General features: G+C 37.2%; 1 protein-coding gene across 1 annotated transcript in view; it reads right to left on the reverse strand.

Annotated features, from left to right (window-relative positions):
• LOC139694131 (putative ATP-dependent RNA helicase TDRD12) overlaps positions 1–11,376 on the reverse strand; it is a 38,134-nt gene extending 26,758 nt beyond the window's left edge. Inside the window, exons 1-3 of the mRNA XM_071592565.1 lie at positions 11,270–11,376; positions 11,073–11,186; positions 311–1,888 (exon numbers count right to left, since the gene is read on the reverse strand). Coding sequence (XP_071448666.1) covers positions 311–1,888; positions 11,073–11,186; positions 11,270–11,365 — 1,788 coding nt within the window. The 5' untranslated portion in view covers positions 11,366–11,376. The remainder of the gene's footprint in view (positions 1–310; positions 1,889–11,072; positions 11,187–11,269) is intronic.
• Between the last annotated feature and the right edge of the window lie 2,308 nt (positions 11,377–13,684).

Consider the following 13,684-nt stretch of genomic DNA (forward strand, 5'->3'; position numbering starts at 1 on the left):
TCATGCAAATGAATTTTGCCTACAGACAAATGAAACTATTATTACTGCCATCCAATGATGGCCTTGTGTAATGCACACCAAGAACATGAGAGTTGGTGCACTATAAACTGAATATTAACAGAAAATAGTTATCTATTGCTCTATATTGACCATAACTAAATAAAAATCACTCAGCTTCCAAGCAAAATTGGATTTTCGGGAAGAAAAGAGGTTAAGAGGAAGCCTATATACCTGCATACATTGTAGGAGCTTGAAGTAAAACATAAGGAAATAATTAAACACCAGAAAATGTTCAAGTTATGCAACTAACCTGCTCTTTGGTATTAGTCGTTAATGGCTGAAGTGAATTCTTCCTTTGAACTTCTTTTGAAAAAATTGAAACATCTTTCCATTCACCAGCAGCAAATATTGCATCAGGAGGCAGATGATTCGTGGGCTCTTCTTTTGAAATGCAAAGGGATTCTTCCGGATTCCTACAGTCATTTACAGAGGATGGACTTGGAACATTACATACTTGATTATAATATGGTGACTGATTCTGATTTTTTTGGGCGAGAAAGCAACTACTCTCCAACAAATTAGACAAATCAACTTGTTTAGTTTTACCATTCATGGGTGAAGATTTACTGCTGCCAAGTTCAGAATTGGCCTCAAATTTAGGAGCATTATTTTCATCACTCAATGCATGATCTAGTTGATCACAAGGAGCAGTTACATATTCTGGAGCAACTGTATTACTCACGGCTGGTACTTTGCTCCTCTTTTTAATGGTGTCCAATAGTAAAAGCAATGGGTTCACATGGGTTTTATCTTTCCTAGGTTTTGGAGAGACATGTTTGGATCCACTCCTTTCAGGCCCTAACCCATTTGATGATGAACTAATTGGTTGAGTTAGCCCACTGTCATCAATTTCGGGCCGGCCATCCTTTCCCTTCAGGCTCATTAAACGCCTGATCCTTAGGAGAGTATTAACAGTTGGATTAGCAACATGGCAGCTGTCACTTTTAGATTTGTTCTCTGCAGACTCTGATACAGTGGATGCCTCAACACACACACTTCTGTTGGTACTTCTAGATTGAGAAAGAAACATGCTTGGAGTTTTACTTTCTTGAGGTAATGGAGCTACTTTGCCTTTACATAAAGTAAAATCTTCAGATTCCACCTCCTTAGATTCAATCTTTGCTTCATGGACACCCAAGGATGTAACGGACGTGCCCTCACTCTTTTTATGAATTCTGGCCAGCTCCTCAACTGTTGACGAAAAGGTTGAACTGTCATGATTAAACTTAACCATCTGGGCAATATCATCTGCCATTTCAGAATCACAAGGAAGACCTTTTCTGTCACTAAACTTGGTCTTGTAACTGCTTGTTGAGCTGTCCACTTGAGGGCTAATATGGGCATTCATACTAGCTCCTTTTAAGAAATTTTCCTTACCTTGATTAAGTCTTTGTCTTTTAATGAGAGGGGATTTTTTATTTTTATTTTCCCCTGAGTTCTGACCTCGTTTGACAGCATATTGTGAATTCACTGCCAAGTTTTCCCCCTTTTTAGAGAAAATTTCATTAATTATTAACGGGAATCCTGCAGGCACAACTTGCGGAGAATTTTGACATGAGGATTCACAATTTCCATTTTCCAAGACATCCATGGTTTTCACAGGCTTGCTGCTGATTGAATCAAAGAAATCTAAGAGTGAGAGGCCACCTTTATTCAATTGCCATGAAGCATTGGATGGGCCTTCTTCTCTTTTTATGGAATGTGACGGCAAACCTCTTCCTCTGGAGAGATTTGAGTCTTTCTCCTTCAAGCTATTTAATAATGAAGCTCTCCCAATAGGCTTTGTCGCTGAAGATAAAATGTTTGCTCTCAGCTTCTCTCTCATTTCCTGCAAATAAAAGTTAAAGAGTATAAATCAGACAGAAAACAATAATCAGTGCAAGATTAAGTGATTTAAGAAAATTATGCATAACAAATAGTGCCAGATAGATATCCTTTAACTAATCAAAAGAATACTTGAGAAATGAAGAAGTAGGGTATGGGAAGGCCCTTCATAGTCCGATAGCTTTCTCTAGAATGTTATATTAGCTGTGATTTGTCTTTCAGCAGCAAGTAGCTGTCTTGTTTGAAAGTTGGTAATTCTGCCTCATCTCTAACAGAAACCACACTTAAGTCAAGCATTCTTGTGATGCATTTAATGTAACATTTGCACTTCATCAAGCCATCAAGAGAAAAATATAAAATAATGGGGGCTCATTTTTCTCCATATTCCAATCAATGCATTTCCTCAAAATATTTTCTGTACCTTCGTAACATAAAATGTACTTGACACCTTGAGAGAGTTTATCATGAATGGACAAGTGCACAGTTTTCAGTGCACAAGGGGTTTCAGGTGTGGTTTTTGACCCATGACACTCCAAAAACAATAAAGTGAAAACTGTATAATGTACCATTACTTAGGAGGATGCTCAGCATAAAACAAGCAAAATAATGAGTTAATAAAACCCATATGAGCTCTTTCAGAATTCAGGAAATGAGTTCATATCAATAGCTCTACAAAGATAATAAAAAGACCATCTCGTCGTAACTTCAGATCTGTAATAGTATTGATGTGGTATTGGCAGGGTCATGATTCTAGATAGGTTGAAGGTCCCGTTCTTCCATGAGGTGGCTGCAGAAGCACCTGACCCCCATGGAGTCATTCAAGTGATGACATCATGTTAAAATCACTAAAGACGTACCAACAGGAAACCATCACAATAACTTCCAAATAAAATATGGGGGATAAGAAACAGAAACTAAAGCAAGCAACTAAAGGACTCGATCCGCTGGGTCTGGAAGTGGCGGGAGGAAAATCCTCTGCAGTTAGTAGACTCTGAAAATGTCTAAAATGATAGAGACACTGAGTGTTTGAAAAATTTTAAGCAAAGAGAAGCTAGAAAGCATCAAGAAAAATTATAAAAAGGAAGTATATTATGCTAGATTGGTGGGAGGTGAAACTGAGAGACTGGGGTGATACTGAAGATGTAGAAGACTTGAGTACTGAATGCAAAACTGTGGAGAAGGGTAGTAGATTCAGGGTGAGAGAGAGAATTCTAATTATAAAGACAGAAGCAGACCCAACCAATCTAAAAGGAATCCAGATGCACATGCTCACAATCAGTCACCTGGATGAAGAAACAATCCATTAAAACAAATAATTAGATTGATGGATTGAAACACAGTGGTATGGTATGGCAGAGAGATGGATGAGAGGTGGGAGATCATGGATTAGGAATAAGAAATGATTGTGGAGAGAAAGCAATCAAGTTCTGCTAGAAAAATAGATTGATAATAAGTAGTTCAGACACAGTACAAACATCATCAAAGTTGTAGTTACAAATGGAATATTCTGAGGGAAACAGGTTAAAGAATCACTGGATTAGACAGATTTTGAAACAGTCATCCACTCACTTCTGAAGGGCAGATGCAGATTCTAATCATAATTTAGTTAACATGAGGGATAAGGAAAGGTAGAAGATTGCCAATGTAATTTTGACATGCGTAAAAAGGAAGGAATGGAAAGAAGAACTTCATAAATACCTAAATTCAGAGGGGGGAATGAAAATGGCTGGGGAAATGTGGATAGCATGGAGGAAATCACAGCAAAGGAAACAGTACAAACACTAGGCACTGTAATAATTATAAAGTGGTGGATGACAGGAGAGATGTTCAAAGAGGATACATGAAAGAAAATGGAAGAAGGTTCACCTGGAAAGGGGGAAAGGAAAGAACAGAGCCAAATAATAAACTTCGGAGTCGGACTATCTAATAGGGGCAAGGAAATGTGGTGGTAAGGTCAGGGGGAGGTTGTGGAGAAATTTCAAAGACAGATAAGCATAGGTGCTGTACAAGAGGGTAAAAGAATTGTCAGGTAAGGGTAAAATATACAGACCATATGAGATAAAAAAGGTACAAATGAGGCCAGAAGAAATTTAGGATATATTGGAAAGAATGTACCTAAAATCCTTACAATAAAGAAATAAAGCCCATCAACTTACAAACAGAAAGGAAATGTGATGAAGATAGCAGGTATACTAGAAAGCTAGTTTGAGAAAGGACTAAGCAGGGTGTATGTTCATAATAGAGAAAAATTACTGGGATTTTCCGGGACTTCGCAAATGTAATACCATGCAGGCAGATCGATTCCAAATATACTGAATTTACAGTATACAGATTATACAATTCAAATGCGTGAGTCAGCCACCATATATTCAGTAACTGAGTAGCGGAGATCTGAAACTGCAAATGTAGCACATGTTTTGTTACAATGTCCCTGAAAGTTTTCTATCTGTAATGCTATATAGGTCTACATTGATCACAATAAAAGTTCAAAATGAATGGGGAGCAAATTTTTTAATTTACTCTTTGAAATGGAGAACAGAGATGATGATACATCACATCCACCTATGGGAGTCCACAAGTTCCATTCTTAGTCACATTAGTCCTGCATGTCAGCATAAATCCACACATAATGGTTGATTCCAAAGTCTGTTTTACAAGACTTGCCTTATTTTATAGCTAGCACTCAAAAAGGCGAGATTGATGGGGCATGCTCCATCAAAACCATAAATCACGTACATGTAAAAGTTGGGGAATGCTTATGCGCACTCACCAAAATTTCGGCCATCTACCACCGATTACATCCAAAAAGTTAACGAAATGGTATTGGACGACCGTTAAATTAAAGTTACAGAGATAGCAGAGGCTATGAGTAAATCGAAAGGACGCGTTTTTCATACATTGACGGAATAATTGGACATGCGTAAGCTATCCGCGCGTTGGGTGCCGCGTTTGTTCACTTTGGACCAAAAACGCATTAAACATTTCCAAGGCTTTGTTGGAGCGGTTTAAGCAAAGCGAGTGAGATTTTTCGCGTCGATTCGTAACTGTAAATGACACTTAGATCCACCACTACACTCCTGAGACGAAAGAACAGTCAAAACAGTGGACCGCAAATGGTGAACCTGTTCCCAAAAAGGCGAAGCCGGTTCTATCCCCCGGGAAGGTGATGGCGACTGATTTTTGGGATAGTCACGGAATTGTGTTCATCGATTAACTTCGAAAAAGTAAAACAATAACGGGTGAGTATTACGCATCATTACTTGACAAGCTGAGGGTAGAAATGACAAAAAAACCGACCGCACTTGAAGAAGAATACACTGCTTTTCCATCAGGAAAACGCATCAGCTGACACTTCGGCGGTCGCCATGGCTAAAATTCACGAATTACCCTTCGAATTAGATGACCACTTAAAGTATTCACAAGGTGTGGCCTCCAGCGACTTTCCTCTTTTTCATACCCTTTAACTTTTGCTGGGAGGAAAGAGATTTTCATCGGACGAGGAGGTGATGTGAACGCCTATTTTTGCGGAGAAAGACGCCAACTACTATTTGGAAGGGTTAAAAAAGAAAGAGCATTGTTGGAAAAAAATGTATCGCATTAAAAGTAAAGAATTAGTAGAATATTTGAAAGAGAACCCCAAAGCATTTTGGTCGCATGCCAGAGACGTACAGGGAAATAAGTCTACATTTAATTCACACAAAAATGATAAAAGCGAAAGCGTAACCAGCAGTTTGGAAAAGGCCAACAAATCCCTTCTTCCAGAGCCTAATCGGCTATGTCCCCCATAGCTCCGCAAATTGTTCCCACCAACGGCCATAATTGAAATCTCATACCATGGGATAGAATGTTTGCTGAAAAACATTAAGCCTAATAATTCGTCAAGGCCCAATCAAATACCTCAAATATTTATGGAACCAGCGTCGGATATCGCGTCGTATCTAGCAATCATATTTAAGAAATCGCAAGTGGATCAGCAGGAAACGAGTAATTACAGACTTATTTCCCTCACATCCATTACATGCAAAGTCATGGCATCGTGATACACCTAGATAGCCAACAGTTATCGATAAAAAAAAATCGCACGGTTTCCTCTTGCGTAAATTAGGTCTCTCTAGCAGTGATGTTGAAAATGTATCATTACCCCCATCGCACTACGGTAGGAGATCATAACAGTAAAATTAGAGGGATTAATTGTGGAACAGATAGATTTAAGATTTCATTTTTTCCACAAACGACAGGGGATCATAATAACATAGTTCGACCTCGGTAGTTCGAGTAAAATTATTCTGGTGTGTATTCACCCCCTGGCGGTGGCCTGCAGGGTATATTTAAATAAATAAATTAGAAATAAAAAAGGTAAATAATGCGAAACATAACTTGCGCTTTGTGTTCATGATATCCTGAGTTTGGGCGAGGGCAATAGACGTCGTTTTTCTAGATTTTAAAACGGCTTCTGACATAGTAAACTCACAAAGCTAGAAGCATGCAGCATAGATAAACATATCCTGGGCTAAATGAAAGACTTTTTGAATGGTCGACTTCAAATCGTGAGTAATCGTACTTGCATTTACTCCAGCAATAAGACTAGCATTAATCTTTTGATTACAATATTATGTGGTTTAAAACCACATAACTTCTTCGGGATATACTCTCGATACACGAGCTTGAAAAAATATCGGGATATACCATGCAGTGAACATTTTATCAGAACTAGGTTACGCTGACTGGTTGAGTTATATTTTCTCACAACACTGCGAAAGCAAAATCACCCATAAATGCGTAAGGATACTTGCGTATTAAAGATCCATTTTATACACAACAGTACGTGCAAGTAGATACTGATTCCATGAACTAAATAAATTGCCGTACCTTTGACCACAAATCATTAGTAGATGTAACTCCACAAATCCTAACTGCCGACAGAGGAGTTGAGACTGTGACTAGTGAACAAAGACAGAGACAAGACCAACGCGCAACATTGCTGCTCTCCCAATGACGAGAACAACATTGTAACCACTTTCAAACATGCGGTCCCGGAACACAGGGCGAGATAGCAACCCGAGACGAATGTTATTTGTGTAATTAAAATTAAATTAGGTCGACCTAATTTGATTCTACCATGGCCAAGTTATTTTTAATAATGTAATGCTTCCCCATAGTTTAAGTTAATTTTCCCTTTGCCTATGGAGATAAAAATAAAAAAAGAATATTTTAACTATCAAATGAAGAAAAACTTAATGACTGATGCTGCATGCCTGGTGTGTTTACTTAGTGCTAAAGTGAGCCCGTATAAGTTTCGCCTCGCCATTTGCATACATTATAATCGATCTCGCATTTTGCGCTCTCATTTGTAATCATGTATAGCAGGTGAATTTATTTATTAGTTAGGCAGGCTAGTTACATCAATTTACACTTGAAATAACGGCTTTTATTTTCCCAAAATCCTTTCCTGTTTCCAGGATTAACAGAGTAAATACAGGTAGATTCGAGGGCGGTGTCTTTATTGCAGATATATATTCTTGCGTGAGCAGAACCGAGTTAAATCCAGATATTATCAGACATGGCACCTTGCAAGCCACCGCTAGGGTCTGTGGCAGGGGGTGATCAACGAACAAACTACATTTTAGTACATATATTCAACACTAGACTGATAAAGCAAATCAAAAGTATCTCACCCCAAACCAACGAGCGTGCCATTATCTTCGGCGGAGATTTCAATATCCCATCTATTGATTGGAGCATATATAGTTTAAAAACGATCAGGCAACAACACAAAACACTGAAATGGAGAGCTAAGTTCGATTAAATACTTAGGCAAGTATCTAATCGAACTTAGCTCTAGCCCTTTCTCACGACTTCTGTTTTTTGCTATATGCAGTATCCTGAGAGCCACCACACTAGGATGTGTGGCAGGGGGCGATTACACACCACACTTCTCTTGACCCTAAACACCTTTCCCTCCAAGTGCAGTCGGACAACTGGTATTTTATCCTGATCCCTTAACATTCGTGGGAAAAATGGCATTCTACATGTGTCTGTTCTTAATTTACTTTCTTGAATTTTATTGACATGATCTCTCCTATCACAATCCGATGGGATTAATAAAACATTCAAAATCATTGCTAAAGTAATATCCTTTCAAGGATGCCTTGGATTCCTTAAATTATTTGCTAAAGAGCAGTTATTTTCTTTACGACTACAAAAGTAGGGCATATAGTTTGCCTAATTGGCCTAAAATACAGGTGCAGTTAATTTGCCAATTTTAAGAAGGATAGTAATTACCAAAATGCTGAGGATACGTGGAATCACTTCCTGGAGATCACATGCTCCGCGATCAACAAATTCATCCCCAGTAAATTTAAGGAATTTCAGAGAGCATTAATCAAATTCAAAAGAAAAAGATTGATGGAAATTTGAAAGAGAATCCGAAAGCATTTTGGTTGTACGTCATGGAGGTTCAGGCAAATAAGGCAACTTTCAACTTTCTCATTTTTTCTTATTTAAGAACCCTGCAAGCCACCGATAAGGTGTATGGCAGGGGGTGAATACCCACCAGACTAATTAAACTTGATAAAATAAAAACGATAAATGTGAAAGAGTAACCAGCATTTGGAAATGCCTAACTTATTAAATTCCTTCTTTCAAAATTACTTCACCAATATCTCACCAAATGCCCCCGATAGCTTACCAAATCATGCCAGTCAACCAATGCCCAAAAGTGAATGGATTAGACTTATTTCATGGATTAGAACGTTTGCTGAAAAATATAAATAGTAATAAATCCTCTGGGCCCGATGAAATACCCGCTTGTATATTTAAGGATCTACCTTCAGAAATTGCACCATATCTAGAAATCATATTTAAGAAGTTGCTTGTAGATCACAAGGTTCCAAGAGATTGGAAAATGGCTAACATAACAACAATATTTAAAAACAGCAACAGGGAGGAACCTAGCAATTATGGACTTTTTTCACTCACATCCATTTCATGCACGGTTATGGAACATATAATTGCTAATTCCATTGTGAGAAACCTTGATAATAAGGAAATATTAATGAAACAACAGCAGGGTTTCTGAAAGGGTAGACCCTTTGAGATATGACTTGTGCTTTTTGTTCATGATATTCTTACGTCGGGAGATAGCATTGTTCCAGTGGACCTGATTTTTCTAGATTTTAAGAAAGCCTTCGACAAAGTACCTCATAGTATACTACTCAAAAAACTAGAATCATATGGCAAAGATAAAAATATCCGGGGTTGGATTAAAGACTTTCTGAATGGTCAGGTACAAAGTGTCGTGATAGATGGATTTAGCTAAAATGAAGCAGAAGTTACTTCAGGTGTTCCCCAGGGAAGTGTTATCAGTCCTCTTTTATTCCTACTTTACGTAATGACATTGACTCTGTAGTCCCTAGTAAGATATGTTTATTTGCCGATGACACGGTGGTTTACTGTGATATCCGTGATCCTGAGGACACAGTGGCTTTATCAGATGACCTTAATGCTATTCAACACTGGTGCGACACTTGGCAATAAGGATTAAACTTAAAAAAGTGCATAGTCATAAAGTTTTGGAAAAAGAGCAATTGCCACCCGAATGCCTACAGCGTTGGGGAACACCAAAATGGAATGTGTCGACTCATTTGAATACCTACGCGTTACCCTCACTCACGATCTCTCCTGGGTGAAACACATATTGGGTATACGTGGACAAGCTAACAACAAATTAGGATTTATTAGAAGAAAGCTGGGTAAATGAGATGAAAAGTCAAAGAGAAATGTAATCTTTCACTGGCTAGGCCACATTTACAATATGCTGCTAGGATATGGGAGACTCCACACCACGAAGTTGGATTGATTGCTGAATTTGATCGCTTGCAGCGTGGAGGAGCTGGATTGTAAAACGATGTTATGATTAACTTAGTAGTGTGTCCAAAATAAGAGCAGCAGCAGCATCGTATTAGAGCAGCTAGGCTGGAAATCACTCACGGAGCGAAGGTTAAATTATAGATTAAAGCTCTTGCATAAATTGATGAAGTGAAGAAAATAGCATTGGCCAATTGTCGAATCACTGTTAGAGAAGTTGCTGAGGACCTAAACATATCAATTGGCTTGTGCCACTCGATTTTTACCAATGATTTGAGAATGACATGGGTCCCTGCAAAATTTGCACCAAAATTGCTCAGTTTCAACTAAAGCCAGCAATGCATTTAACTTGCTAAGGAGGTGTTGGACTCTATCCATGACATCTCAAATTTGCTCCAGAGGGTCATAACTGGTGATGAATCATGGGTTTATGGTTATGACGGTGAAATTAAAGCTAAATCATCCCAATGGAAGCTATAGCACATGCCAAGACCAAAAAAAGGGCACCAAGTTCTGACGAATGTGAAAATTTTGCTTACAATTTTCTTCAATTGCAGGGGTATGGTGCATCATGAGTTCTTGCCACAGGGTAGAACGGTAAATAAAGAATATTACCTGCAAGTTATGCACAATTTGCGAGAAGAAATCCACCACAAACACCCAGATTTGTGGAAGAACAAAAATTGGCTTTTGCACCATGACAATGCCCCTGCTCACACATGCGTGAATTTTTGGCCAAAAACAACACACTAATGATGCCGCAGCCACCGTATTCCCCAGATCTGGCCCCCAGTGACTTTTTCTTGTTCCCGAAACTGAAGAGGACCATGAAAGGATGATGCTACGCTACGATTGACAAGATAAAGACTGCATCGAAGGAGGAGCTTAACAAGATCACAAGAAATGGTTTTTTGAAGTGCTTTGAGGATTGGAAAAAACGTTGGCACAAGTGTATAATATTTAATGTGGATAACTTTGAAGGGGACGAAATAGATATTCATGAATAAATAAATAATTTTTGAAAAAACACAAAAGTCACGATACTTTTTTAACAGACCTCGTATATACTATATACCTGTTTATCATCTGAAAATGTCTTTCATGCATTGCAAATCAAGATTCTTCTTAGATTCTAAATTATATTTCAATTCTTAATGACAAGTACGTATCTTAATGTAATTTGTACCCATGTGTAAATATTTTTTATAATTGTTGAATTAATCTATGTTTTTGCCTTTCTTTTTGTAAAAGGGTTATTCCCATCTATAAATAAATAAAATAATTTGACAATGAACTAACAGGTAAAATACACTAGAACTTACATCATCACTTGCTTGCAGGCCCCTCATGCTAACATCTTGTCTCATTTTGTCAAGTACACGCAGAGTTTTTTCTTGTCTCAGCAACTTTTTACGAGCATAATCCTCCATGAAATCCTAAAACATAAATTTATCACATAGAAAGAATAATGACATTTTTTATGCAATACACAAAAATACTGAAAATAATAGGCACATACTTCCATTAATATATGCTGTATACTTTTGATAGCACAGTTCGGATTTCCATTCTCATGTTTTAACTTCTCAGCCTCAAGTAAGGCTTTCTTCTCCATATTAATACATAATTCTTTATCCAGCTCATTCTTAATAACTGCAATAGAGTAAACTTATTGTTTCATTTGTATCCACCCGAATGAAAATTCTCACAATAAAGAAAATGATTTTTCAAAATAGAATCAAGAAGACTGCGTTTCCACAGGAAAGACTTTATTACTGTCGACTAGTTTCGCTACACTGTTGAAGACGCTAGAGATAGAGACGATGCTTAAGTGTGGCGAAATTGGTCGACAGTAATTAATTTTTTACTGTGGAAATACTAAGTCTTTTTGATTTTTCCATCATGCTTCACTAAGTTATTTTGGCACAAGACAAGTAAATATGGATATAAGATAAAGAAATACAATACCTTTCTCATATTCTTCCTCACTGTAAATGGCAAAATTTTGATTACACATTTCCTCATTAAGTGAAATTAATCCTCTTCCAGGAATATTAAAAAATATCTCTCCATGCACAGTGTTGCCTATAGTTTTATGCCCTCTTAAATAAGCACTTGTTGACTGCTCTAAAAGTTCTTGAGCATAACTCTCACTAGCCAAAATCCAGCTGCGACTCTTTCTGGAAAGGAACAATTGCATACAAAGAAAGATGAAATCCCACTTCTTCTGCAATTTGAAACAAAAGATATTATTTTGAATAAATATCCCTTGCCCAGACTGTAGTGGCCACGGCTGTGTTGGAATTAGTTGAACATGAAGAGGCAAGAAAAGCTATCACTCCATTTCCTTGGGTATTATTAATTTTTTTTAGCTGCTATTAAAACGCAATGTATTATCAAAATTTTGCAGAGAAGAAACTGAATCTATAACAAAAACTTTTTAACAATAATTATTTATCCATGACTTGTATGGAAATCTTAAAATGAAGGGTAGAGTACGACAATCGTGGATTCTCTTTGAAATTATCTGCCTTAGGCAACTAACGTTTACTTAATGAAGATGCTGACTTGTAGCAAAGCTAACAAATGGATATGTGACCTCAGATCAGAGTTTTATTTCACCCACTTAAATTTAAAAGCTGGACCAGGTGTTTGCCAAATGATATTACTTTTAACACAATACCCTTTGTATAATGATATAATTGATCAGTTTGTATAGACCCCATTCACTTCTCCAGACAGGTATTCAATTATTTTGCTTTATCTGAATCTAGAAACCACATAAAAAACAACATGAAAATTTTTTTTGTAATAATCTATGTAACATGACAGATTTCTCTGGGCTGCCCTAGCTCAACTGACTATTGCAATGAACAATAAAGATAATATTTTTCCCTAAAATAAAATGATGAAATAAGTAGGCCTCATAAGGTAAAGAACATTGAAAAAATAATCTTCCTTCTGCAAACTTGCAGACCAGAGAGCTGAAAAAACCTACTAAATGAAACTGAACATTGAAGAACAAGGCAAGATGTAGACCACCGCACATATGAAATTAATGAAAATTACATATATGATGTTTTAACGGCAGACACTCAGTTGTACTGGACTAAAGTACAACATTCCAAAGCATATGACACAGTCAAGGGGGCTAGAGTTTTAATAAAGCTCAAAAGAATCATCTATCATGCACAACTGCAGCTTAGACATTGAATGAATTACATATATAGCCTGAAAATATGCATTTTATAAGAGTGGTAGTAGTCTTATGGGAAGCGACCAACAGCTGAGGTCATTTGTGCCGTTAGGGATGGATGGTAAAGGAGAGAAACCCGGTGTCGGCATTAGCTTACTCTTAACGAAAGACACCAAGGAGTCTGCAGTTTAACACCCTATCTGACAGACACCATACTCACTTAAAGTGCTCTCCATGAAGCACCTTCAAGTAGGAATCGGGATACCACTAAAAAAATCTGCCATCTCCAGGATTTGAACCCGGGCCAGTGAAAATCCAGTACTTTATCCACCATACCATCCTGATCCCCGCATTTTATATTACAGCTAAAAGTTGATGGTAAAAGCTATACAACATTCATCAAATAAATTCAATGAAACATCATACTCTTCTTCAAAATTAACATTAATTTGCAAGTGGCTGAATTATTACAAGTTCATTTTTATTCTTCTCACGTTTCATTATGATTACAATGTTGAACTTAACCTTAGACAGAAAAAATACTATTTACATTCACTTACCTAATAAACAAAGCAAATGCCTTCTGCTCTTAATGAAGTAACACATTGGTCTTAAATACAATATCAAGTGAATGAGTACAATAGGTTTGCACAATAAAAATGAAAAAAATAATAAACAGAAATGATAATAAAGCAAGCTTACAAAAGAATATGATCTTTAATAATTCATAGGTCTCCC

Source organism: Hetaerina americana, unplaced genomic scaffold, assembly GCF_022747635.1.
Source record: "Hetaerina americana unplaced genomic scaffold, ioHetAmer1.1.p SCAF_1, whole genome shotgun sequence".
Lineage (NCBI taxonomy): Eukaryota > Metazoa > Arthropoda > Insecta > Odonata > Calopterygidae > Hetaerina > Hetaerina americana.